At 37.7% G+C, this 25,066-nt stretch overlaps 1 protein-coding gene across 1 annotated transcript in view; it reads left to right on the top strand.

Moving 5' to 3' along the window:
• The window catches only part of LOC103154086 (pyruvate carboxylase, mitochondrial-like), a 192,055-nt gene that overhangs the window by 2,370 nt on the left and 164,619 nt on the right, over positions 1–25,066 (top strand). The window contains exons 2-6 of the mRNA XM_007575244.2: positions 18,249–18,385; positions 20,039–20,132; positions 21,350–21,440; positions 24,387–24,552; positions 24,772–24,917. Coding sequence (XP_007575306.2) covers positions 18,249–18,385; positions 20,039–20,132; positions 21,350–21,440; positions 24,387–24,552; positions 24,772–24,917 — 634 coding nt within the window. The remainder of the gene's footprint in view (positions 1–18,248; positions 18,386–20,038; positions 20,133–21,349; positions 21,441–24,386; positions 24,553–24,771; positions 24,918–25,066) is intronic.

Here is a 25,066-nt window from a genome sequence, read left to right as displayed (position 1 = left end):
GAGGAAAGGTGATGCTGCGGTCCTGTTTTTCTTCCACAGGGTTTAATATGTGAGATTATGAACTCTTTGAAATGCTGTAACATTTTAAATAAACATCAGGTGGACTGTACAAGAAGTAAAAATGCAGGCGGTGGGGGTTCTTGCATGAATCCCTCCTTCTCCTAACCAATCAAAATACAGGAAGTTTTCTACATTCTGGCAGATGTCAAGTTGTAGTGTAATTATTGCAAATAAAAGCAACAAAAAAACGTTATTGAAAACACATCTGAGAGAAAAGTATACTTTCTTATCTGGTGGCTCAAGGATCTAACCGCCCCACTCCCCACCCTTTTTAGTACCGCCCTGGGCAACTGCCCATGTGGCCCATATCAGAAATGACCACTGATTGTCTGCAACGTCTGGGAGAAACTCTGAACATTTTACTACATGTAGTCAATCATGTGAGGATTCACACAATGGAGAAAAACAATCTTGGTGATCAAATGTCATCAAACGTCTTCATGTTGATCGAAGTGAAACTTTGAATCATTTAAATTCCAGTTCTGATACTTAAATTTAAAAAAATAAGAAACAATTTACGAATATTCCAAATATGTTGTGATTTACATCTGTTAAATTTCTGTCTGATATTAAAAAACTAAAACATTATATATATATATATATATATATATATATATATATATAATAAACCTATCACAGCAAATAAGTGAAATGATTAGATATGAGCCGTTGTGTAGATGTTTGTAAATACGTAATAAGTCTGTAAATCATGTCAACAGCCTAATTATCAATAGTTTCTGAGCCGAAATCAAAACATGCAAAGTCATCAGGGTGTAGTGATGCTTTGCAAAGCTGAAAGTGAGTCAAAATTTAATAACGCTGTCTGCCTTTGGTTAAACTATGTAACATAAATCAAATATATGTTTTGATCTGAATAAAAACCTGACAATCAAAAGCATAAAACTGGTTAATTTTATGCACAATCCAGTGAAAAACATTCAAAATTTGAATATTCATCTATCGCTCCAAACAAAATAAATTCCACAGGTTGTAAAGAAAAACGTCTCAGTTTTCATGTTGAAACCTGCATAAGATGCTTATTATCCATGTAGGCCACACATTAGCTTCAGTTTCCTTTCCCAGATTTAGATGGCCATTCATGTTCAGATTGTTTTATTTACAAACCTTTGTGTTTGTTTAAGGATCCTCTGAACATTAACACCACAAACATTGCAATAAAATCATGAAAAAAAATACTAAAACCCCTTAAGACACAAACTAGATCAAAACACATATTCAATTCAACTGCCTCAACAACTCTAATATTTTACAAACAATAAAAAAACGGCATCACAATTTACGTCAAAACACACAAACAGAATTTACACAAAATTTCAGCAATTTCAAGGAAATATTGAAAACCATAATAATACTCTTCACTGTATCCTTCATGCTGTTGTGTCGGCATCATTCGGGTGTTTGCTCATCCTCAAGCAACCTTTACTCTGCAGCCAAACAGGAAAATATGCGCAACATCTGTCCCAGTGGAGCCGGGCGACTCTGATCAAACAGAACCTGCTGCACACAGGCCACGCTCTTTGCTTTTTATCACACTTACATGTTTTAGATCATTAAATCAATATTTATGTCAGACAAATAGGAGTTTGTTCCACTGCCGCACCCAGTCTGATGACTGCCTGACCTATGGATTCCACATGTCACTTCAGTGGGACCCGTCTGACGACATGAAGTAGGCTAAAAGATCTAAACATCATGACTTGATTTAAGAAAATTCAAGAACAGATGTAAAGCAAAGTCCTTCACATCTATCTGTCCTTTATATATATTCATAAGCAGTGGCTGGCTTACCAAAATTACTCTGAGTGTAATGTTGACTCATCCAGGAGGCCAACTAATAACATAGAACAACATCCTAGATGTTTGTTTTGTAAACTTTAATTTCTTTGCTTCTTGCATCGTTTTGAAAAATATCATGTCTGGGTTTGGATGCAGCTGGGAGGATTTCTGTTCTAACATTTTTACTTTCTCATTACACATCACAACTGTAGTGATATGATGCGTAACCGTGACAACCGGGTGTTGTTTTTACACCTGGAAGGAGCTGACTAGCATCTCAGAACTCAAATAATATCTGACCTACGACCCCAGATCCCAGTGGAGTTGGAAAGGAGAATGCATGTAGGCAGAGTAGAGAGAGAAAGAGGAAGTTCAAATGATCTGAAGCGTCTCTCTGTCTGGATTTAAAGAGGAGCGGCAAAAGCAAACGAGGTGGATTAGCAGTGCTTACCAACAACTGATGGTGTCATCCAGGACATGTGAGATATCATCTCTGCTGCTCGGTTATTGAGGTGTAGATTTATTAGGGTCATAAAACTGTCTTACAGTAACAGTCTTCAGTCAGAGGGTTCTTCAGTTTGAATGCAAGACTGACTGCTATAGGAAATCCTTTCTGCCACAACAACAACATCCACGAAAACTCTTCAGAGAAACTTGGATGATATGAATAACAATATTTAATTTTCTTATGGGATAAATTTAATTAAACTTAAATTGAATTGAATCTATAATCTATATTCAAATATGTGTATAGTAGATAAATATCCAAATATATTATATAAATATATACATAGAATATCATATTCTTATTTGATCCCCAAGGGGAAATAGACAGCTTATTTGTCGACAAGTTACTCCACCCAAAGAGTTAAATATCTGTAAATACAAATATAATCATAAGCAACTTTAAATTTATATACATAAATGTTTGAAAATCCTCAAATGTGACTGAATTTAAAACCAAATCAATCAGCGCTGATCAATCACACTCATTGCCAGATGTTGCAGAAGCGTGTTGGTGCAATAAAAGACACAACCAGTCACCAGGTTTTTAGGGAATTATTTTTTCACATAGGGCCAGGTTAGGTAGCTTTTTTCCCGTAATAAATGACATAATTTGAATTCTTCTTTTTGTGCGTTTACCCAGGTCATTTCAGTCAGCCTGATGTTGAATTTATTTGCTAATCTGAAACAGTTAATCTCACACTAGAGCTAAAACAAATGAAATTGAAAATGGTACTTTTCCACAATATTCTGTAAGTGCCTAAACTCTAAATGTGTTAAGACATTAGTTCGATTTAACAAATGTTCATATCTGTTGAATCTATGAAACTGAAACTGTTTTGTGGGATTGTGAGTGTTTTGCAAGCCTTTGCACGTAAGAGGCGATCAATAGTGATTTCTTAGATAAATCAGGTGGAAACTAGATGAACCTTTTGCAGTGTTTGCATGTTTGGAGAGTGGTGAGCCAAAAGCACCACTGACTGAGTCACAGCTTACTCTTGTGTGCAGTTTGTTGTTTCCTTATTTCGAGGACGAGCTTTATTGTCCAAATTAAATTTGTCTTGCCCAAATCCATAACCATAACTTTACATTCACACTTCTGTAATAGATCCATTATAAGAGACATGACTATTATAGACATAGTAATATAGTTTGAAATCTAGAGCACCATTAGCTACAATTACATTTTAGTGTTTGTTGCTGCTTATGGCTTCGAAGGAAAAGCATTTCAGTCTGCATGCCGACCACAGGTAAGATCAATGACATATCGCGATTGACATGTGATCAATATCCATAATATGTCAGACAGAATATTAAATAATTTCACTGAACTCCAATCCAGAACTGCACAGCATTCTGGGGGATGTAGGCAGAGGAAAGCCTTCAGCTGATCAGTCTCTCAAGGCCAGCTAAGCAAAGTTGGTGGAATCAAACTCACTCACTCACTCACTCACTCACTCACTCTTTGGTTACCTAGCAACTCACTCACTCTTTGGTTACCTAGCAACCCATTGAGTAACTGGCGCAGAAGTAGTTTAAGGTTTTGCTGCTGTGGCTCATAATTTTTTTTTAAATTTAAAAAATAAGGAGAAAATGAATGAGGAGGAACTGGATAAAACGGGAAAGATTATGTAATAAGGTTATTTAATTTATCATTATTATTATATTTATAAATGTTATTTAATTTTCTTTTGGGATTAATAAAGTATTTTTGAATTGAATTGGAAGTATTTTAGATATTTAAAACAAAAAAGTGATCAATAGTTATTGATGGACTCGTATGAAATAGTTATGTAGTGATACGTTTTTTCAGCCATGTTGTCCAGCCCTAAATTTAACCCTTTAATACCTAAGATTCAAATCTCTGCCTGGATATTTTTGCTTATTTTAATTGTACGCAGTTCTTTAAATTTCCTGTGAGTAAATGTATATTTGCCCATTTATCCATTATAACTGGAACTTTCAATATCTAGCAAGTTATTTTCACAATGTACCGTCGAGCCTTAGATTCTGATCTCCTTAAACGCCGATTCTATGCATAAACGACAAAATACCTTTATTGACCTAAACCCATCTGCATGTAGACGGGATCCGAGTCTGATAAAATCCACAGACTGAGCTCAATGTTCAACATGGCTCCCATGTTGAACATTACTGCATTGTGTTTTTGCCGCGTACAGATTACGTCGTGCTGTTTTTCAGATTCTGGGACCGCTCAACAATTCAACCCACTAGAGATGTGACTCAGTTGTAATGGAAAACACACCAAATCATGTAGGGTTGAATCGAACCATGCTGAGTAGGTACTGGTATAAAAGGGCCGTAGATTTAATTTATCCCAAAGGGAAATTAAATGTTGTAGCTCATTTTAATTCAGATTCTTAAAGTAGTTATTGTAGATTGTGATGGCTGTTGGCAGGAGGATGCAGAGGATTTTTCCTCCTTTAGTTTTTAGATTTTTCTCAGTGTAGTTAGATTTTGTTGCAGACATTGTACGTCTCGAATGAAACTTTGTGTTTGCGGTAAGTTTGGTCAGCAGACGTTGTAGCTCTCTGCACATGTAGAGCTAATATTTCTATTTTCCAATACAAACTATTCATTGACTTTAAGTGTGAACGTCACGCTAGTATTTATTATTTTGAAGCACATCTAGTATTTATGGTGATATCTGAATGATTAGGCGTGTTGTGAACCAGGAAAGGTTGACGTCTGCTGCTCAGACATTGGCAGAAATCCAGATTCTAGTTTGAGCCAATTAGAATAAAGTTGAAACTGTGTAACGGGTTTTGTGACAAAGCGTTGATCTTTAGGAACTTTGATCCCTTTGAGGTTAAAGTGTGAACCAGTGCTCCCAGTAGCTTGTAACTTCAGGCAGATCTGTTCGTGTAGCTTCATTAACTTGGTTTTATTTGTCCTTTTTCTGCTGTCTTGTTGCCGACCAGAGAGAGAGAGAAAGAGAGAGAGAAAGAGACAGAGTGGGTCATGGAGGACATTTGGCAGGAAGTAGCTGCCTCCATGTGTGATTGTAGCTTTCCAGCTATAATTTCATTCAGCTTTAGTGTTGTGTTACAGATGAGTGGAAGTGATACTCACTGCTCTATCCAGGGCTTTCCAGAACCACACTGAAGATTTACAACCATGAGAATAAAGTTACACTTACTGGGGTGCACTTACACATAACTAGGGGTGCACCGATTTATCGGCCAGCCTATTCACTTAATTTTGGGAGATCGGTGATCGGCCGATACTTAGGCGTGAAGCCGATCTTATGTCGTGATCTTATCTTATCCTCATTTTGCTCTCCAGTGATCGAGGTTTGACTGACAAACTCACTCACCAGGTGATTTCTGCGCATTTGCAGTTCACAATAACTGTTTAGCTAAATTTAGCAACATTTCAGACAACAAAAATTGATCTTGGCAGGTCAGGCTTTTTAATAATTGGTTATTTGCAGTTTTTTGCAATTGGCCAAATTGTAAAAAGAGTGTGGTTTTTGCAGTATGACCAAATATACAAAATATGCCGTGCAGGTGAAGAAAAGATACATCAGCGAGTGAGGGAGGAAATTAGCTTAAATGCTGTGGGAGAAGTGGAAATGACAAACGTGACGGAGAGCTAATTACAGGTGAGCGGATGCAGCTGGAGAAGGAAGCAGGATGATAAACAGCTGGGAAGGGGAGCAGAAGGACAGGCTGAGGTGAAAGATGAACAAACAGAGGGCATGAAAAGGAGGAAAAGAAACCTGAAGTTAATATAAACAGTAAACAGAAAGAAACTATAAAGAAGCACAAACGAGAAAATGAACACAAAGAATAACTTAAAACAGAAAAATAACAGCCAATAAACAATAAAAAAAGTAATTAAAAAAATGTATGAAACTGCAAATCCAAACACTTATTGATCATCACATTGAGATGGACTTTTAGTTTTGTTTTGCTATTTCTTCAGAGCGTTGCATGGTCTGATCTTGATGCTGGAAATGGTTTTAACATCGTCTGTTCATGAAAACTAACTGTCTTAATTGTTTAAATTGTTTAAATTTTGAATAATCTTTACCTTTATAAAATGTTTTTTGCCAGTTTTTTAAAATTTTTTTTAATTAATCCCTGTCTCCCAGTTGGGAAATGTCTGCATCAGTCTGCAGGGAGAGTCGGGACAAAAATCTGTCGGAGGGTTTGAAGGTCGAAGTCTGCAGCTGTGTGAAGGGAACAGACTCAACCCGACCCGACCCCAGTCGCTGTTAAACAAACAGGTTTTAATTATTTTAAGTCTAATCTGATTGTTTGAACTGATTTAGGTTTATTTGATGGTATGAAAAGTATAAATAAAGTCAGACTGATTGGTTATCAGTGTTTGATCTGTGATATAGACTGATATTGACTTTTTCTGGTCAGTATAGAAAACATTGGTAAAAATGCAGAATTAGGATTCTGAGCAGACATTCAATTTAATATCCTGTACATTTAAGAAATAAAGTATTGGACCTATTTTAACTCAGACATTTTAAATGAATGTCAGGTTTGTTTTCACTTTCCTCGATATTTGATAGAATAAGCTATTTTTCTTTTGAGAAGTTTCATCTGTATTAAAGACACCAGGAGCTGGGTAGAGATTGATTGGTCAAATTGAACTGAAAACCCCAATGTAGGTCGTCTAACCCCGGGGTGTCCAACGTGTGGCCTGCGGGCCACTTGTGGCCGTCTAAATGGTTTTATTCGGCCTCTGACTACAGGTCAAAAATGATAAAAACTGGGCCAACAGAGCAGAAAACACCTGATGACCCAAAACATGTTTGTTTTTCTTATAAGGTAACAGTTCAAAGCCCTTTTTGTACTTCTTTTTGTGCTTTAGATCTTTAAAGATGTTTATAAAAATGCTCCTTTATGTATTGTTTTGTGCTCTGTTTTGTCATTTGTGTTATCGTTCTTGTACAGCACTTTGGTGCAGTTTTATACCTGTTTTAAAGTGCTATATAAATAAATTTGACATTGACATGTTAAGCAGGTAAAGAAAAAATGTAAATGATTTACCATTTTTAGTTTAATGAATTTTGCGACCCACCAGTCGTTTAAATTTGCCAGTTTGGACACCAGTTTGGACACCAGTCTAACCCCAGAGTCACAAGATTTGTGGCGATCACAGTCAGAAAAACATGACTTGCATCTTGGAGAATAATGCTATAAACGAACAGCTTTCACGTGAAACTTGTCTACTTTTAAACAAGAACAACCTCTCTGTCCCACACGTTTGATTGCACTCAACAAAAGGGCAAAGGTCACATTCCTCTGGACCTTTAAAAGCCTGCTGGAAAGAAGCAGTGGCATTTTTGCTGAAGGGCTTCAGCAGATTACCTCCTGAACAGTTGTCTTAGATGCTAGCTAACCATGGTGATGGTAATGTAGGGTGTTTTCATGCCTTAGGGGTTTATTTAGTTTGTCCCCTTTGGTTGGTTCATTTGTGTAAATGAGTTTGAGCGTCATCTGCAGTTTGAACAGCGTGATTGTGAAGATATGGGTTAATATTTTACATATTTGACGCAGACTACTTGTCACCAGTGTCACAATCACAGTTTGGATCGGTGTAACTCTGGTTTCTGAGCATCCCTACGTGATGAAGCCAGCATTTCAGAAACCTTGACACATACTGACACCAGTACTTGAATAACACAACGTGCTTCTGTTGGTCTTTGCCTGCCGGCGATTTATTCTCATCCTGTTTCAATCAAAGCTACGTTTATTCGGTTTTTACGCACAGCTGATTGGGTTTGGCTGGGAAACACTCTCACGCCGCTGTGAGCTGATGTGATTTCGTGGTGGTGAGCGGACTTTGGTCTTGTTTTTGGACAGACGATTTGGACGGTTTGTTAATGTTTGTTGGGACTCAAGCCGACTGTGAGATGAAGCAGGTCACTTTCATCATGCTCAGATTACAGCTGATGACAAACAAAAACTTGTTTGATAATAATTCAGCTTTTTTTTTTTTTTGGTAGCGTGTAACGTCTCTAGAGGTGGACAATATGGCTGAAAAACCAATCACAATATACAAATTTCTTATCAGTCTATCGATAACTGATTAGTTTTTTGTTTTAAATATTTGAAATACTGCCAAACTGATGGTCTGACTTCCTGTTTTTATCCACAGTTTTCACTCCACACCATCGTTTTGTATTTTTAAGCAGTTATGAAGCACAGTGGAAAAACACTTCTTCTGCCCAACTCTGTCCACCGGTCGTTGCTAGGTAACCACAGAGTTACCTAGCAACTCTTTGGTTACCTAGGAGTTTGGTTTGCTAGGTAACCAAAGAGTGAGTGAGTCAGTTGATTCCACCAATGCAGTTAAATTATTGAATATTCTATCAATATATAGATAGAATATGTATAATGTGTCTATTAGGATATATATTTTGTTGATTTATTGTCCAGCTCTAAATTTATCCTATAGATATGAAGTCATTTTATTGCACACGACTCAATATTTCAAATGTAAACAAATATAAACCAAAATAACTTGCAGCATTGTCTATAAGTCTAGAACCAAAACGTCTTTATGCTTTGTGGATTTGTTAGCGTTTTATTTTTGCTGCATAATTAAAGTGTGCTTGTGTTTATGGTCACTAACTGATGGACATTCAGACATTAAACATGCTTCTTCCTGCTACTTCCTGTTGTCTTCTTCTTCAGGGTTTGTGCCAGTGGCGACATCCAGTTGTTGATTATGTGAAAAATGTTTCTATGGCAGTTTTATGAGATAAACCAATCTTGATACAGCCATTCAGTGAATTCATTTTTGAAACGTCAATGGAAACACAGTTAGAGTGAAAAGTTGGCATGCAAACAAAATGCAAGTTTCCCTCTTGATACTTGCGTTAAAATCCATTGCAGAGAACAAAAATGTCTGCAGATTTGTCAGGATTTAAATGGGGGATCTGACGCTTCAGCGCCAAAACCAAAATGACTCAAATTGTAACCCTCAGAGCATAATGAGGATTCTTCCCAAACCACAACTTCATTCTTATCTTCATTTTCAGACATTAAACTCTTGCTACATTCATACACTTTATGTAAGGAAGTGAGAAGAAAAGAAAGTAGAAGACAAAAACAAGGAAGAGGATAAAATGAGTTTTGAGCAGATGTTTTGGGGATTGAATGAAAAAGATCTTTGTCTTTTCTTATCATGTTCACTCTTTGATTGTATTTGCTTACCCTAAACTAACCTTGACTGCAACAAAGAAGGTGAATACTGGATTTCAAGAGTTTACAACAGAAATGTGGGTCATAAATAACTGTAAACGTTAATGGGAAAGACAGAGAGACACCAACTACATTGTTTGAATTAGTCAGAATTTGCAAGCACAACTTTACATATTAATAATGAGCTGTAATGAAATCTCTTCCTTCTGCAGGGGAACAGATTGTCATAGCTTGAAGATCAAAAAGAATCAGAGATGAAAGAACAGATTTTAAATGAATCGTCATTAAATCTGCCATGCTGCAAACTGGTGGCGTTTTCATCTTTTTCACTTCTCATCATATAACGCTGCCACTGGTTCCCACAAAGCCATAAAAGAAACCACTAAAGCTGAGAAAGATTTCAATGTCCAGGCAAAAGCAAATCTGTATTTTGCACAAGAACTGTGTACAGATTTGATAAAGTTAAGATTTATATGCTCAGAGACATTTTCAACTATAAACATGTTTTTTTGTGGTCATTTTAAAAATTGTAACTTAGCAAAACTTAGATTTTTTTTATGACTTATGGGACCAGAAACCAAAACATTATGCAAAAAATTTAAATGACACGAAACATTTATTTTTCATTCATGTTTCTAGATTGTTTGACATGCTAACGATAGCTGTGTTTTTATTACAAAACTTTGATATTTCACTAATATTGGAAAACACACAATTATGCAATTGTGGCGCTTCCATTAAATAGAAAACCAAATTAAAATCACGTGATAAGTCATTAGAAACCATGGTGGGGCGTCTTCATTTTATCATTTCCTGTCGTCGTCTTTGTCGTTTCCACCAGCAGTAACATCCAGTTGTTGATCACCCGACACTTATGATGCAAACAAGTGTTCCTGTTTTGTGAAATGCACAATGTTAACAGTTTTTATCAAAAAAAAAAACAACTTGAGTTTTTTCAAAATTAAAATTTCCAACCAGTGAATTTATTTTCGTAATTCTAATTTAGGCAGTAACATGGTTAATTGAAACTCAGCCAGTGAGACAACGTCACCGTAACGTCACTGCAGAGGTTTTTGTGCAGGCTCATCATCTTTCTGCATTGCGTTCTTGTCACTGCAGAGATCGTCCATGTTGTCTTGATGTTTAATTTTCTGGTTTGGTGTTTCCAGTATGCATGGGAGCTTCCTGATACCTGCAACAAATTATCAAATATAAATCAGATTTTATGATGTTTACCTAAGCTCCTTTTAAAATATGTTTAGAGTTAATTTATCCAGGTGCTGATTATGCTTATTGATAATTATTCACATTCATACAAGAAGAGGATTGAGTTGTTCTTGAGAGAAATGAAACTTTTGCTTCAGTAAAACGTTTCCTTTCTAAAAAGTGCAGTGCAGGAACTAAAGGCTTAAAGTTGGTGTCTGCAGTTTCTTTGCTGCTCTCTTCTGTCCTTGGGAAGCTGTATCTATTTCACCGTGTCACGTTGTTGCTTTTGTGTTGAAAAAGTGTATTGTTGTGGCCTGGATGCATTGTCAAGTCACATATACAGTCCAAAAAGATATAACAGTGGTTTTATTTACCGCAGTCTGGTCTTCAGTGCCAGTTAAAGGGTTAAACAGAAAAGAAAGTCACTTATTTTCCTTAATGTCACCCAGTTTGTGTTAAGTGTATTTGATTTAGTGTTTCATAAGTGTTGGTGCACAAAGAAAAGCTTAATAAAAGCTATTTATAAATAAAAATCCAATAAATAGGGTGTTCAGTGAAAAAAACAAAAAATACAGTGTTGGTCCACAATAATTTGCTAAAAGAACAACAATAAGCAAACTCAGATTTAAAACCCAGTAGGTAGACAAGTGAATTCACTTAAAAATAAATAAATAAATAAATAAATAAATAAATAAATACGACCTAGACTTTGGTGCAGTCACCTCTAAAACGTGGCCTTTTTTAGCTGCAGTACCGCTGTTTGAGCACAGGGTGGCAGCAACAGACTACTAGTGAGGCGCTGTGTCTCGCAGTCAGCCCAGAAGAAGACGTGATGAATCTGCATGATTTTCTGAATATGAAAGTGGCTGCGCGTTGCATGAGCTGCTGAGCGACTGGTTGAGGTAGTTTTAAACATTTTCCCACTTTTTTCTGCTCTTTCCCCCCTAATATTCACATTTATTACACCTTTTTTTAAAAAAGTTGTTTAAGAAAATAGCGCCGTCGTGTCTCTTTTTTTCTTTTTTTATATAATATTTTACTGACAGGACAAACTTGTTGAACTCACTCCACCTCCCATTCAGTTATTTCACTTCAAACTCGAACATTAACCTCGTTTTTATCGCTGTAACTCAAGCTGAAGATGCGATAATGTTTTGTTTTAAAGTTCTGTGTAATTTGCAGGCTTCGTTGTTGGGTAATTTGTCAGAAAAAACCCACCACAATCACACCTGAAACTTGTCGTCTCTAATTAGACCCACTTGCAGCTGGTAGATTCAGGTTTTCATGTCAGGAGGAAAATCAGTTAATGGCTTCTTGGAAAAACTGTCCTTTTTTTCCTGTTTTTAAATCATTTTATTGGGTGAGATAGCTGTCCGAGTCTTCCCACTTCGCTGGACTAAGCAGTGTTTTTATAGTAAAACCCGTAAACCAGCTAATTGAGCACCGCTCTTTTATGTAGAAGCTTGCCTTGACCTTTAAAGGAGATCAGTTTAATTGAAAGAGGAAAAAATAGTCAATTTATTTTAGTTTTTCCCCTTTTAATCCAGCAATTTTCCCTCTTGTTAAAGGTACTCTATTATGTTGGGGATAAAATCATAATTACAACATTTTGGGCAGTGTTTAAACCGTAATCATTTAACATGATTGCTCATTGAAGTGAATAAGAATATGCTTGAAAGCAGAGTGTGGGGGGGAAAAAAGTGAATTGCATAATTTTTTATGATTTGGGACCAAAATCATAATTGAAGCACAAATTGAACAGCCCCGATTTCATTGAAAACTCATAATTTAATTAAAATAATTGACTCCAAGCTCTAAAAATCCCAAAGCCTAATTGATTTATACATTTAGTGCTAAAAGCCTCAGAATAAGTGAAAAACGCTCTTGATTTAAAAATAAAAAATAAAAAAAAAAATTCTAATTTAAGCAAGATTTTTAGGGGAGCTAATCAAAACAAATGAATTGGTGCTTTTAACCTCTTGTTGCCTATTTTATTTGCTTTTTTCACTTTTAAATAATGAAATTGTTGACATATAATACAATTGAAAAATAATATGAAGTATAGCAATAAAGTTTTGGCAGACTTGACATTAACCAAGAAATCATCACTGATATAAATTTGTTATAAAAGTATTACTGATTTCACTTTAAAAATTAGGTAACTTTATGTTATTAAAGGTAAAGTTTAAACAGTAATGATTTCTTGGTTAATGTCAAGTTGTCATAACAAAGACATTTTGAATAATGTCAACTTTGTATTAAAAGTGTCATAATTTACCGAATGACGCTTTATGACAACAGTCATAAACATTCATGAAGGCTTATTCATGTTTATAACAGTGTCATGACAGTCTTATTCACCCCCCTTCAAATAAAGTGTTACCGGATTTTCCCTGCCCTGGTTGTGCGTTTGGTGGCTGTGAATTGAGGTTGTGCAGGAATAAAAAACGGCCAAAGCTGTAGAGTGCAAGCGATGCATCAGCCCCGGACGCCGCCTTCAGATCTGCTGCTGAGAGCAACGGACTCCCATATTTTACCATTTGGCTGATAAACCCAACAGTTTGGCTGTTGAGGTAAAAATGAGATCTTAAATAATGGTCGATAAATCTGCGGAACATGAACTGCAGCCTTGTCCGTATTTCATTAATGCTCGTTAATCTTGTCAGCTGTAATAAACGTTTGTCCCTCTGACCTCCTGCTGCTGCTGACAAACATCCTTTACTTCCTGGTCGTCGGCCGGCCGGCCGGCTGCAGCCGCCACATCCGAACCGCCTGGATGGTGGCCGGCGAGCTGAAATGATTAATCGGATTAATGGTGATGAATTGATAATTGGAATGATTTAGCAACTGGAGTATACAGACTCAAAAGAAATGTCATTTGCTGAAATTAACAGTCAGAGAAGTAATTAAGCCAAAACTACAAATACATTTTTCATTTAAGATAAAGTTTGTAAATCTGTTGTACTTGTAACTCGGGTTTTATCTTCATCTGGTTTGAATTTAGTAAAAAAAGTTGAGCATCTTTTGCTGCCCAATTATTAATCAGTTAATAAGATAATCTTTTAGTGAAGCCTCAAGTAGGAAATTTAAGCTGTGATTACAGAAAGTGGACAGAAATGAGCAACAGAAATAAAAAACCAATATAATGTCAAAAAAAAAAACATGATGCAGGCTAATCTAGAATATAAAAACATAGAAAACCAATCAACAGATCAGCCATACACTGTATTGAGAAGAGCAGAAATGTGAGATTTTCACCTTTTGAGAAGAAATGTTGATTTGATGTGATTTTACTCATCATGTCTGTTGTGGACTGTATGGTGTTTTTTCTATAAGTCTATAATTTTCTGTTTTTATTATGCGAGCCGTCTAGCTGCTGAAATGTGCCGCACAAATAAACTTTGATTTGATGTTGGCAGTAAATTTTATCTGCAGATGCATCCTTTGTTTGACACACTAAAGGAAAAGCTGCATCACATTTTAGGCAGTAAATCTTTATCATTTAAAAAGATAATTTAATTATTTGCATCTTTTGCTGAATTTCTAGTATAAAAAGGCTTAAATGAAAAATCTGCAGAATGTGCCAAAGTTTTTATGTGATTAATCGTAGGTATAATTGATAGAATAACTGATTACTGAAATACGTCAGTTGCAGCTCTATTATTAAAGCAAAATGAAACTTTATTTAGTAACTATCAGCTTTTCTCCTGTTTATCTTCACATTTTCCATTTTAGATTGAAACTAAAGAGTAAAGTTTTGTTTTGTAAGGGAAAGACGCGGCCTGCGCGTTCCAGGACTGCGCTTTGTTTTTACAGCTCTTGTTCTTTATTAAAATCAAACTGCAGAAGTTTTAGTTTCCACTTTAAAGGTTTTATTTAAAAAATAAAACCTCATCTCACAATTTTGCTTTTGAGAAATGAGTTTTAAAATCATTATTCTGACTTCTCAAACTTAACTCTGCTGCTCAACCCAAACAACAGTTTTCTTGCTTTGATTAGAAGAAAACAGACTTTCCAAACTTATTACCAAAAATCATTTATAGAAACAAAGAGATGCATTTACTTTCTGTGCAGATGAATTGTTTATTTAAAGGGGAAGCGGCCCCATAATGTTCGTTTTTACAGCATGAATCCATCTGTGGAACGTGTTTTTTTTGCGTTCTGCTTGGACTAACCCTGGGGTCGCCGTCCTGTAGCTTTCAGGCCTCTGGTGGCTCTTTAGGCCGGCTCAGCGGCTCCCTGCAGCTTCAGTCAAAAATAACGAGCAACGCTGTTGTAGCTTTTATAGTAAAAGTTAATTGGGGAGATGAGGTTCGTTTTGGTTTTACTTCAGTTTTTCATCCATCATCTACATAATTTTTCTGGTTCAACAAATTCTGCCTCTACATGTTTAGTTTGGTCATTTTATTAAATCATTGATGTTCAAACCTTTTGAGACAAAATCTAGAAAATTATTTTCCTTTTACCTGCAGAGCAGCATGCTAAACGTGTGATATTTTGATGAAACAAAGCAAAAAAAAAAAAGAACCAATAGATCTCTGGTTTCCTAACTTTTTGAGACGTTGAACGTTTTCTGTTGTTGCTGCAGAAAATGCTTTTAGTAAAAATACAAGATGGCAAATAAAAACCGAGAGCTGTCATGGAAAAACCTTTTATCAGCCAAAAATATCGAGTTTTCTCAAGGCTCTTTTTGAGTGAAAAGTTGGTGGATGTTTGTTTCCCTGCGTACGACTTTAAAATGAAAGCAGAAATAAACAGAATACCAAATCGCTTCCCTTTAAAAATAGAAATAACTTTTATTGTACCTCTGAAGAGCAGCAATGAAAGCCTGAAGATTCAGTCAGATATAGATTATATATCAGCAGAATTAGAAATAAAACACTGTACACTAAATTAAAATATAGATGAGTGTGGGGAGTTATTAAAAATAAGGAACAAGCATTATTTTTAATAATTGTATTTATTAAAAATAAATAAAATGTGTATTTGAGCGTTAAAAACAGAGTAAGTTGCAATTAAACTATAAATGTGGATCAGAAATCTTATTTAAAATGAGAAAAACTGCAAATGCATGAAGGTTGTAAAATGTTCTGGGAGGAAGGATCTTTGAAAACGCCTCTTTGTGCACCTGGGATGCCCCCGTCTGTCCCTGACGGAGAGATGGACGTTTTAAAAGTTCCTCCTGAAAACACTGTAAAAACTGCCCCGCTGCATCAACTTCATTTAACTGAGGGGAACATTGCTCCGTTGTTGATCTGCAGTCCAGGACCAAACTAAATCCTTACAAGGACCACAAGTGGCCCTCGAACCAGGCTTTTGGCCCCCCTCATGTAAATAATGTATAATTCAGGAAATTGTTTTGTTATAAATAAAAAAAATAATTTTAATTTAAAAATTGTTTCAAAATGAAATATTTTTGTTCAGATTTTTTTTAAAATTAGTTCTACAAATTAAAAAAACTTTTGAATTTTTTTCAATTAAAATAAAATTGTCAACAAATTAAAATGTTATAAAAATAAAAATATAATAAAAAAAGTTATAAAAACTCAAATTTTTTTTGTATAAGTGGTTCTTTATAAAAACCAATTTCTCGTAAGATGCCATCAGGACTTGGATCTGGGAAAAATATGGAGTTACAGCTCGATATTGGTAATGATGTTGATCTTCATTATGTATTTGTAATATTTTCTTTTCAGTTTTTATTTATTTTTTTTCCTCTGTCTGCTTTGTGTTTCCTACACTGTTGCTACGTTCTGTGACGTTTGTCACATATATTTTGCCAAAAACCTTCCAACTGTTGCGTGTGAAAAATGTGAAAGCAAAATGTTTTAATAATGTGGAGCGATGAGATGTTATGCCTCTAAAGGTTTAACTAACATGGCTGACCACTGAAAATGTTCTTACACAAAGTTTTGGTTTATTTTGTTGCAGCTCCATTTAATGAGTCTGATTTAAATTTGTTTTAATATATTTTAATAATCAGTTTATTACAAGGATTGTTGCTTATATTGCATTAAATCTATAAACATTTATCAACTTGAATTGTTGTTTCAAGTTCTTGGTCAATAAATGATGCAAATCTCCATGATCTCTTTTGCTTTTGCGCTTGTTTGAATTATTTTTCATTGTTTTAATTTGACGTCATAGTAATAAAGTTTTTGTTAAAAATGGATACAAATGCAACTGGTTGCCTTAAAACCTGAGGAAAAACTGCAGTTTAGTTGGTTTTAATTAACATGTTTGTTCTTCTTATTAATGTGAAGAGGCGCCTCCGGTCTGGATGGATTAACAAACTCACTGGGTTTGATAAATGGTTTCCGTTTGTCACATTCGCTACATTTCCCTGAAACTTATAAGAAATCAATCCAGGAAACGTCCCAGAATTCATAGTGTGAAGCAGGTTGAGCAAAAATAAGGAACCAGCCAATGTTTTTAAATATAGACGTAACAAATGGTGTTTTTTGTAGTTTTTAAATTTCCATAACTGAATGGCAGTAATGTTTATTTTAACCTATTTTAACCCTACATTTTTGGAAATTTCCTCAAAATTTAAAAACACTGTAGAAAATTATATGTTGAACTATTTTAGGAAACTGTAAAATTATAATTTGTGTAGTCAATCGTCAAATATTAAACTTTTATGGCAGATATTTGAGAATGGTGTAATCCATCCTTTTCTGTTTATGCTGAATGAATGAAATTTTAATTACAAAAACTCTATTTTAACCCTTTGTTTAAACCCTTTAAAATTGGAAATAAAATGGTGTTTCTTCAAAAATGACGGCAAATATTAGTATATTATAATATTAGAAATAAAAATACATTTTGTAACATTGTGGCTCTAAATGTTTTATTTAGCTGTAATGGTGTAAAAATGTTTCTCACACCCTGGTTTAAAGTAATCCTTTTGTTTTCTTTTAGCGTTTATGCTAATAGCTATGCTAATGATTTCATTAGCATCTTAGCTAACTTTGAAAACGCTTCCAAGTTGATTTCTCTGGATAAATTCAAAAGTGCCAACATACTTTGTTGTTTTGTAAACTTTCTGTTTAATGAACTTAAACATCTGTGTTGAAGTTTTGGTTATTAATTATTCAAGTAGTTAAGTGTTTAGATTCATGCTCTTATTTTCAACAGTTTATGCAGCAGTTCTGCTTAATCTTGTTGTTTTTTCTCAATTTTACTTCAATCAAGCGTAGAGTAATAAAATAAAACGCTAATATTAGATGAGATATAAATACAATGTCTAAGAGCATCATGGAGAATGTAAATGTCAAAATTAAATAGTAGTTTGGGAGTTTTCGTCTCCCAACGGCATATAATTTGATTTGAAGCTAGCACTTTAGCGTTAGCTTCTGCTAAATACCATGTGGTTGCTAACGTTTATGATTAGCCGTTGAGGTTTAGCTAGCACTGATTTTCTTGTTTCACACCTTCTTCCCCATGTCTTAGCTTGGCCTTTGTGTTTTGCTCTTGTTTTGTGCCTGTCAGGATGTTGAGGTTTGTAGCAGTGCGAGGCGGCCTCGGCCTGCTCGCCGTCAGGAGGGCGTGTCTCCTGTCCCGGTCCGCCCACTCTGCGCCGCAGACCGAGTACCGACCCATCAAGAAGGTCATGGTGGCCAACAGAGGTAAAACTTTTCATCCAGCACTAATGTTTAAGTGTTGCTGTTGAATTAAACGCTGTTTCATGTCTAATTTAAGAAAAGCCCGTTACTTTTACTGTCTTCCTGAGGCAGAAAGACTCTGGGATCGTTTCATTTTTAATGTGCTGCATTAAGTTTTCCTTTCTGAATGCTAATATTTAAGCAGACTCAATGGGAGGCTGAACTGGAGAGTGTTTTAAGGAGAAACGTCTGTAACATGCTGGGTTCTGCTCTTTCTCCTGTTTTTGACATCTGGCCACAGATTCCTAAAGGAGCTTTCTGGGTTCAAAACGTCCGTTTTCTGATCTCTGGACCAAATCATTACTGCGCTGCATCATGCTAGCAAATATGGAGATCTCCAGATTGAGTCGAGATGGTTTGAAGAAAAAAATGCTCAGATTACATTTATTTTTGTCAATGTTTTGGGACAAAATAGTACGTTGAAGCCAAATACTTGTTGCTACGACCTTTTACTTTTAATTTTTCTCAGTTATGGTCCGTTTTAAATAACAAACTTACTCACACATCTGAGTTCAATACCTTTTCTGTTTCCCCATGATGCTGACCTGCTGCTGCTCTAAGTAAACAGTCCTCAGCATCAGCCCATCACTCCCAGTGCAACCGCTCTGGTTTCCTGTCCTCCATGCTTGTTGCTCCTCGTTTCTGCAGCTCTTGTCAGATGTGATTTTTGCTCCCAGCCACTTGTTGTCTCCCTCTCTGCCCCGCTGTGACTCCCCTCGTTTACTCCTCCTCATTTGCCTCCTCCCTCCCACTGCTTTTGTCTCCTCTGAACTGATCTGCGTCTCCATTAAAGACGCCATGCTGCTCGGTTGTGATTGTCACTTCTTTAAAGGACCCTTCACCCCAGCCTTCACTCTGATTCAAATTGTCTAATCTGTTTTTCTATAAATCTCTCCCTCACTAATTTTCCCTTTGTGATGTTAGTTGCTGCTTTTTTTTTCTTTTTTAAAGAAAGCTGCACAAACATTTAAATGCCATCTCCTGTCCTCCCCTTCAAACAGAACAAAACATAACAGCTTTCAGTGACTGAGGTTGTTTTTTCACTAAACTCTGCTGCTTTCTTTTTTTTTTTTTGAGCGTTTGGTTCCTGTGACAACAAGATGAACGCTAAGGAGTGTGTTTTTTTTTGTTTCCTTCTGCGAACGTCTGCTAGGCTCTTTAGTTTTGCTGCTTTCTGTCTTTCAAATGTCTTATTTTTTCTCTGCACATCACATATGGAGTTTTTCACAGTTATTGAGACTTTTGTACGTTTTATTGAGATTTTATGATGAACAAAATGGGGCGTAGTTGTGAAGGGGATGGAAATGTGTGGCTGCTGGAAATCATCGAAATGGGGTTTGGAAACTGCTTGATATTCTAACTGAGCAGCTTTGTAATAAAGTATTAAAGTGCAAGCTAATGTTAGATTAAACGCCATTATTTACAGTTGAAACAAGAAATTTTTATTCACCGTCTGAAGTTAAATTAGACTGAAAGTTTCTTATTTTAGGTTAGTTGGAATTAGCAAAATTATTTCTATTTACTGAGGTTTAAATGATTTAAACCTCAGTGTTTGTGATGCTCGCAGCAGAATGACTTAATTTACTTTTGCTCCTCTTTAATTTAATTTTTTCCCAGGTGAAATTGCCATCAGAGTGTTCAGAGCCTGCACCGAACTGGGGATTCGCACCGTGGCTGTTTACTCTGAGCAAGACACCGGACAGATGCACAGGTAACGATCGTCTTCAGAGACTTCGGTAAATAAATCATGACGCTCACAGATGTCTTGTCCAAATGATGCAACCGCCAAGTAACAAAGAAAGGTTTGAAGCCTCTGTTCTCCCATTGGTGCTTTGATCATCGCTGGGTTTTGTGTGAAATGGCAACAAGAGTCGAGTTGTTTGGAGGGTAAACGCTAAAAAAATCCTGTTCAGTCCCAGTTGATATGTTACTCTACGTTTGCTCTCCATCTTTATTCTCACTCAGTTACAGGAAATCCTGACTGGATGCAAAGTTAATGGGTTAAATGTAGAGAAACCAAGTAAAGATCACTTAGCCAAGAGTTATGGATACCGTATTTTCTGGACTATAGAGCGCACCTCACTATAAGCCGCACCGACAAAGTTTAAAAAAACTGGAAATGTGCATATAAGCCACTGGTATCTCCGCCGCTCTCGGGTTTTCACTTTAATAAATCTGCTATAAAGGATGCAGCCCTGCGTCTCCAATGCTGATCCATGGACTCGTTCACGCCAAGTTTACGTGCAGCGGCTCTATTTACTACCAGATCGACAGTCCTCAACTTAAAAGCTGCATCATATGAGTTTGAAAACATTTCTCCGTCGTGCCTGCTGCTAGCATGTGCTTGTTCTAAATGAACAAGCACATGCTTTGATTTCCAATTTTGACTTCCAGTGATTCACTTCCTGCTAAAGCGCCCCCTGGTGGTTGAAGAAAAATCCACAGAAAAGCCGCACCGGGCTACAAGCCGGATGGTTCAAAGCTTAGGGGGAAAAAGTAGCGGATTAAAAAAATATATGTTAATTTCATTACTCCTTCATTAAGGGTGTGCCAATTTATCGGTGCCGATTTCCTTAATTTTGGGAGAGTGGTGATCAGCCGATACTTAAACGTGAAGCTGATTTTTATCCACCTGAGCAAAGGTCCAAAAATCAGCCCCTGTCCTCTCCTGTTTTCCTGTGAGAGGTTTGACTGACCGGCCCCGCAGGTCATGCCTGCTCTTAACAGTTACCCCACTTTTTTTTTTACTATAATTAGCAACATTTCAGACAAAGTAAAATCAGCCAAGACCAGAACAGGCAGGTCAGGATTTTTTAAAGATCGGAGATCGGGCAGAAAACTGCTGTTGGTGCAGTTTTATGGACCGACTGCCTGGAGGAAAAGCATGTGGAGGGAAACATTAACATCCGTGTTGATGTTTGTTTGCAGGCAGAAGGCAGATGAGGCCTACCTGATCGGAAAAGGTTTGCCACCTGTGGCGGCGTACCTGCACATTCCAGATATCATCAAAGTGGCCAAGGTAAAGGACATCTACTAACATGTACTGCTGCAAACTGTGATGTGTGGACTCAAACACAACATGGGTGATGGTTGGAGAGGATGCAGTGGGTTTGATGGAGCATGACGGTTGTAGGTTGTTATGGTTTACTAGCTTCTGTTTTTAGTTTAACAACTTTTGTAATTGGTTTAAATTTAAAATCTCTTCTTAGACATGACCTCAGATGTTTTTTTCCGTCTCTTTTTAAATGACTTGGAGAGCCAAGAACTCTTCCGAACCAATGGTGAAGCATATTTTATTTTAGTTAGCGACTCGGCTAACTTTAGCTAAAGCTCTAGTTTACCTGGATGTTCTGTTTTAATTCAGCGTAAGGTTCAACTTTGAAGCGTGTCAGTTCAGTTTCCTCTCCCCACATACTGTTTTTTTCCTCAATAACTTTTATTTCAAACAAGAAACGTACAGAAAGAAACAAAAAACTTGGGCAGTAGTGAACCAGGTATAAAGATAAATATAATTTGGAGCATGTAGATTATTTCAAACTGGTGCTTTGGAGCTTAGTATCAGTTTACCCATCTCCATTAGTGAAGTATCGATACATGGAATGTTGAGTCGATATGCGATGTTTATGTTGCTGATATTTTCGTTGACTTTTGATTGAATGCTAAATGGCTTGCCATATTAAAACCACTCCATCTGTGCTGCTGCTTCGACCCAAAACGAGCCGACTTGGCAGCAGAGCCGTGGCGTTCATTAGACTCATTTACTCTTAAGGCTCTTAATCTGACCCAGTGGACACATCTGATTGTTTTTATGTAGATGCAAACATATTTTTGGACCTGTAAAAGAGGAGAAGTGTCAGCTCTGACACTCCTTCCTGTCTGCTCTCGGCCCGGTTGTCATTCTCTTGCACACCTGTGTCTTTTGTTCACTTCTTTGTGCGTCTCCCATGTCCCTCCTATTCAATCTAGTTTTCCATCTTCCTTTCTTCCCACCTTCATTTCCTGCAGCTTATCATCCCACCGATCAGATCAGCTCCTTTTTTCCCTCCTTTCTTTGCACCAGCTGCAGTTGTTCTTTGTCGTTCTCCTGACCCTTCTCTCGTGTTGTTTTTTCCTCCCCGTCTTCGACCAGCCAAGCGGAGGGAGGCATCACCATCCAACTCATTTCTCTAAATCAGCCCGGCTGTCTGGGAGCGCCGCCACCACATGCCAGGAAGATGTGTCTGTTTTCTTTCACGATGAATGTCGGCGTATGTTTACCTGTTGTTCGCGCCGTCACTCCTTAATGTGTGACAGAAATGCCGATGTCTCTCTCCGTGCCTTCTGTGAGATTTCTGCTCTGAGCTCGTTTTCAGCCGGCGTCTCCATCTCGATCTTCTCCACATTTTCGTGTGTGGGTGTTTGAACCTGCTCGCCTGTGTGTGGCAACATGCCTCCCCTGGCCTGGCAGCGCCGGCTCCCCCGAGCAACAGGACGGTCCGTAATTACAGCCCGCCTCGTGTAGAAGAGCAGATGGCACACACGGCGCCAGTGATGGCTTTATCCATCAGGAGCGGCCGGCGCCGTGTTTGAGCACGAGCCTCGGCTCAGCACCTCTATCCACGGCTACAATAGACTTTATTTAGCTGGGTTTTTATACGTTTTAGTAAAATATTGTCACACCAACGTCGGCGTGTTGTTCTCGCTGCAATGAATTCTGGGAAAATGACGTCTAATGGTCCAACAGAGCTAGAAACGGCATCGAGTGACGTCGTTAAGCCTTTTCAAATTGAACCGGAGCGCGTTGAAGTCGATGGTGGTGATGAAGATGAGGAGGGCCAAAGGGAGGAAGAGGAGAGTTGGCTGTAGGAGCTGCTGGTGTTTTGCTGCTGCCGCTGTGGGCTTCGTAAATGAAACGATGAATGACGCGTACGTCTGGTTGGACTGTGTGATCCGATAAGTACTGCTACAGCTCGGTGTCCTGGTCTGGCATAAAAAGAAATCTGTCCTACAGATTTTACCCGTTAAACTATAACCATGTTAACATCGGCCGTTCAGCCGCATTTGTTGTGCGGTTTAGTTGATATTCACCCAGTTGAACCTGAATCCAGATCACACATAAAGCAGAGAAACACATCTAACAAAAAACCACTGACTGAGGCCCCAGTAACTTATAATAAATTAAATTAAACGACTCCACTTCACCTGATGGGGCCCGAACAAATTCCTCCTGGTCGCATCTGCAGAGAAATCTGCGCTGGTTCATCAGTCATTTGGATCTGTCGGATCCAAACCGATCCATTGAACTCTGCCAGTTTTCTACCCTGTGCGGTCCGGATGTTCGCTTCTACAAGGATTTTTTTGCGCGACGAGGGAAACGTCTTCAGCTCCGTTTGTTAAAACCGCAGGATGTTGAGTTCAACTCTTCGCAGCGGCGGAGCCGCGTCCGTGTTAGTTGTGCAGCGCACTTCGCATGTTACGATCTAATTAACTTCTCAATCAACTTCCTCAAGATAAACTAAACTCCTCTAAAACTCGTCTGTTTAGACCATAAATAGATTAACACAACATCTCTTTATTTTTCTCTGGTCTGTAGTGGAAACTGGAATTAAACGCTTCATTTCAGCCAGAGGTTTGGAAAGCTCTTCCTAGCCAGACGCTCCAAGGCGTCGGGTCCATACGCTGTCAGGAAGACGCACTTGGTTCAGAGTCCATGAGTTGATGTTCAGAACGGATTTTGAGTGATTTTAGTTGCTTCTTGGATGAAATCATTGCATAAAGTCTGTAATATCTGCCCATGTGCTCCAGTCAAGGGTGTGAATTATAACCTGTCAAATGAAAGACGGCCTTGAAATTTTTCCGCAGTTTAAAAGAAAAACAAAAACGGTCAAATATGGAAAATATTTTGTTAACGGCCCTCCGGTCCAGGGTGGCAGTAGCATCATTTCAAAGCTTCCCGTACTAACGTAGAGCTCACTTCTCGTCTTAGGAAAACGGCGTGGATGCCATCCATCCTGGCTACGGCTTCCTTTCTGAGCGCTCAGACTTCGCTCAGGCCTGCTCCGACGCTGGCGTCAGGTTTGTCGGGCCGAGCCCAGACACGGTCCGCAAGATGGGAGACAAAGTGGAGGCGCGCTCGCTGGCGATTGTAGCAGGTGAGGAGGAAATCAGAGTTTTGTATGAAAACAGGACCTTGGAGAAGCGTTGATTCGTCAGTAAACAGCTTTGAATGATTAAAACCTGATCTTTCACAAACTTAAGTTATTCCAGGTGAGCGGTGACGACGGTTCAGCTTCAGGACTCGTGAAAAGTGCGCTACAGATTCAGTCAGCCTCATTTCTAAACTGTTTGGTTTTCTCCCCTCCTGCTTGCAGGTGTTCCTGTGGTCCCGGGAACCGACTCGCCCATCTCCAGCCTGCAGGAGGCGCAGGCGTTCGCCCAGACCTACGGCTTCCCCATCATCTTCAAAGCGGCGTACGGAGGAGGCGGGCGCGGCATGAGGGTGGTCCGCGAGTACGAGGTGAGCGCCTCTTCCTCACCCCAAATGTCTGTTCATTTCAGTGAGTGACGTCCATCTGTACAACAGGCAGGAGTCTGTATTTACATCAAATGCAGTTTAAAATGCGTTTCAGATGCTGTGAGTCTTTTGGATCGATTTTTTCTTTGTGC

The sequence above is a fragment of the Poecilia formosa genome, unplaced genomic scaffold (assembly GCF_000485575.1).
Source record: "Poecilia formosa unplaced genomic scaffold, Poecilia_formosa-5.1.2 Scaffold373, whole genome shotgun sequence".
NCBI lineage: Eukaryota > Metazoa > Chordata > Actinopteri > Cyprinodontiformes > Poeciliidae > Poecilia > Poecilia formosa.
This window is presented reverse-complemented; position numbering and strand designations above follow the sequence as displayed.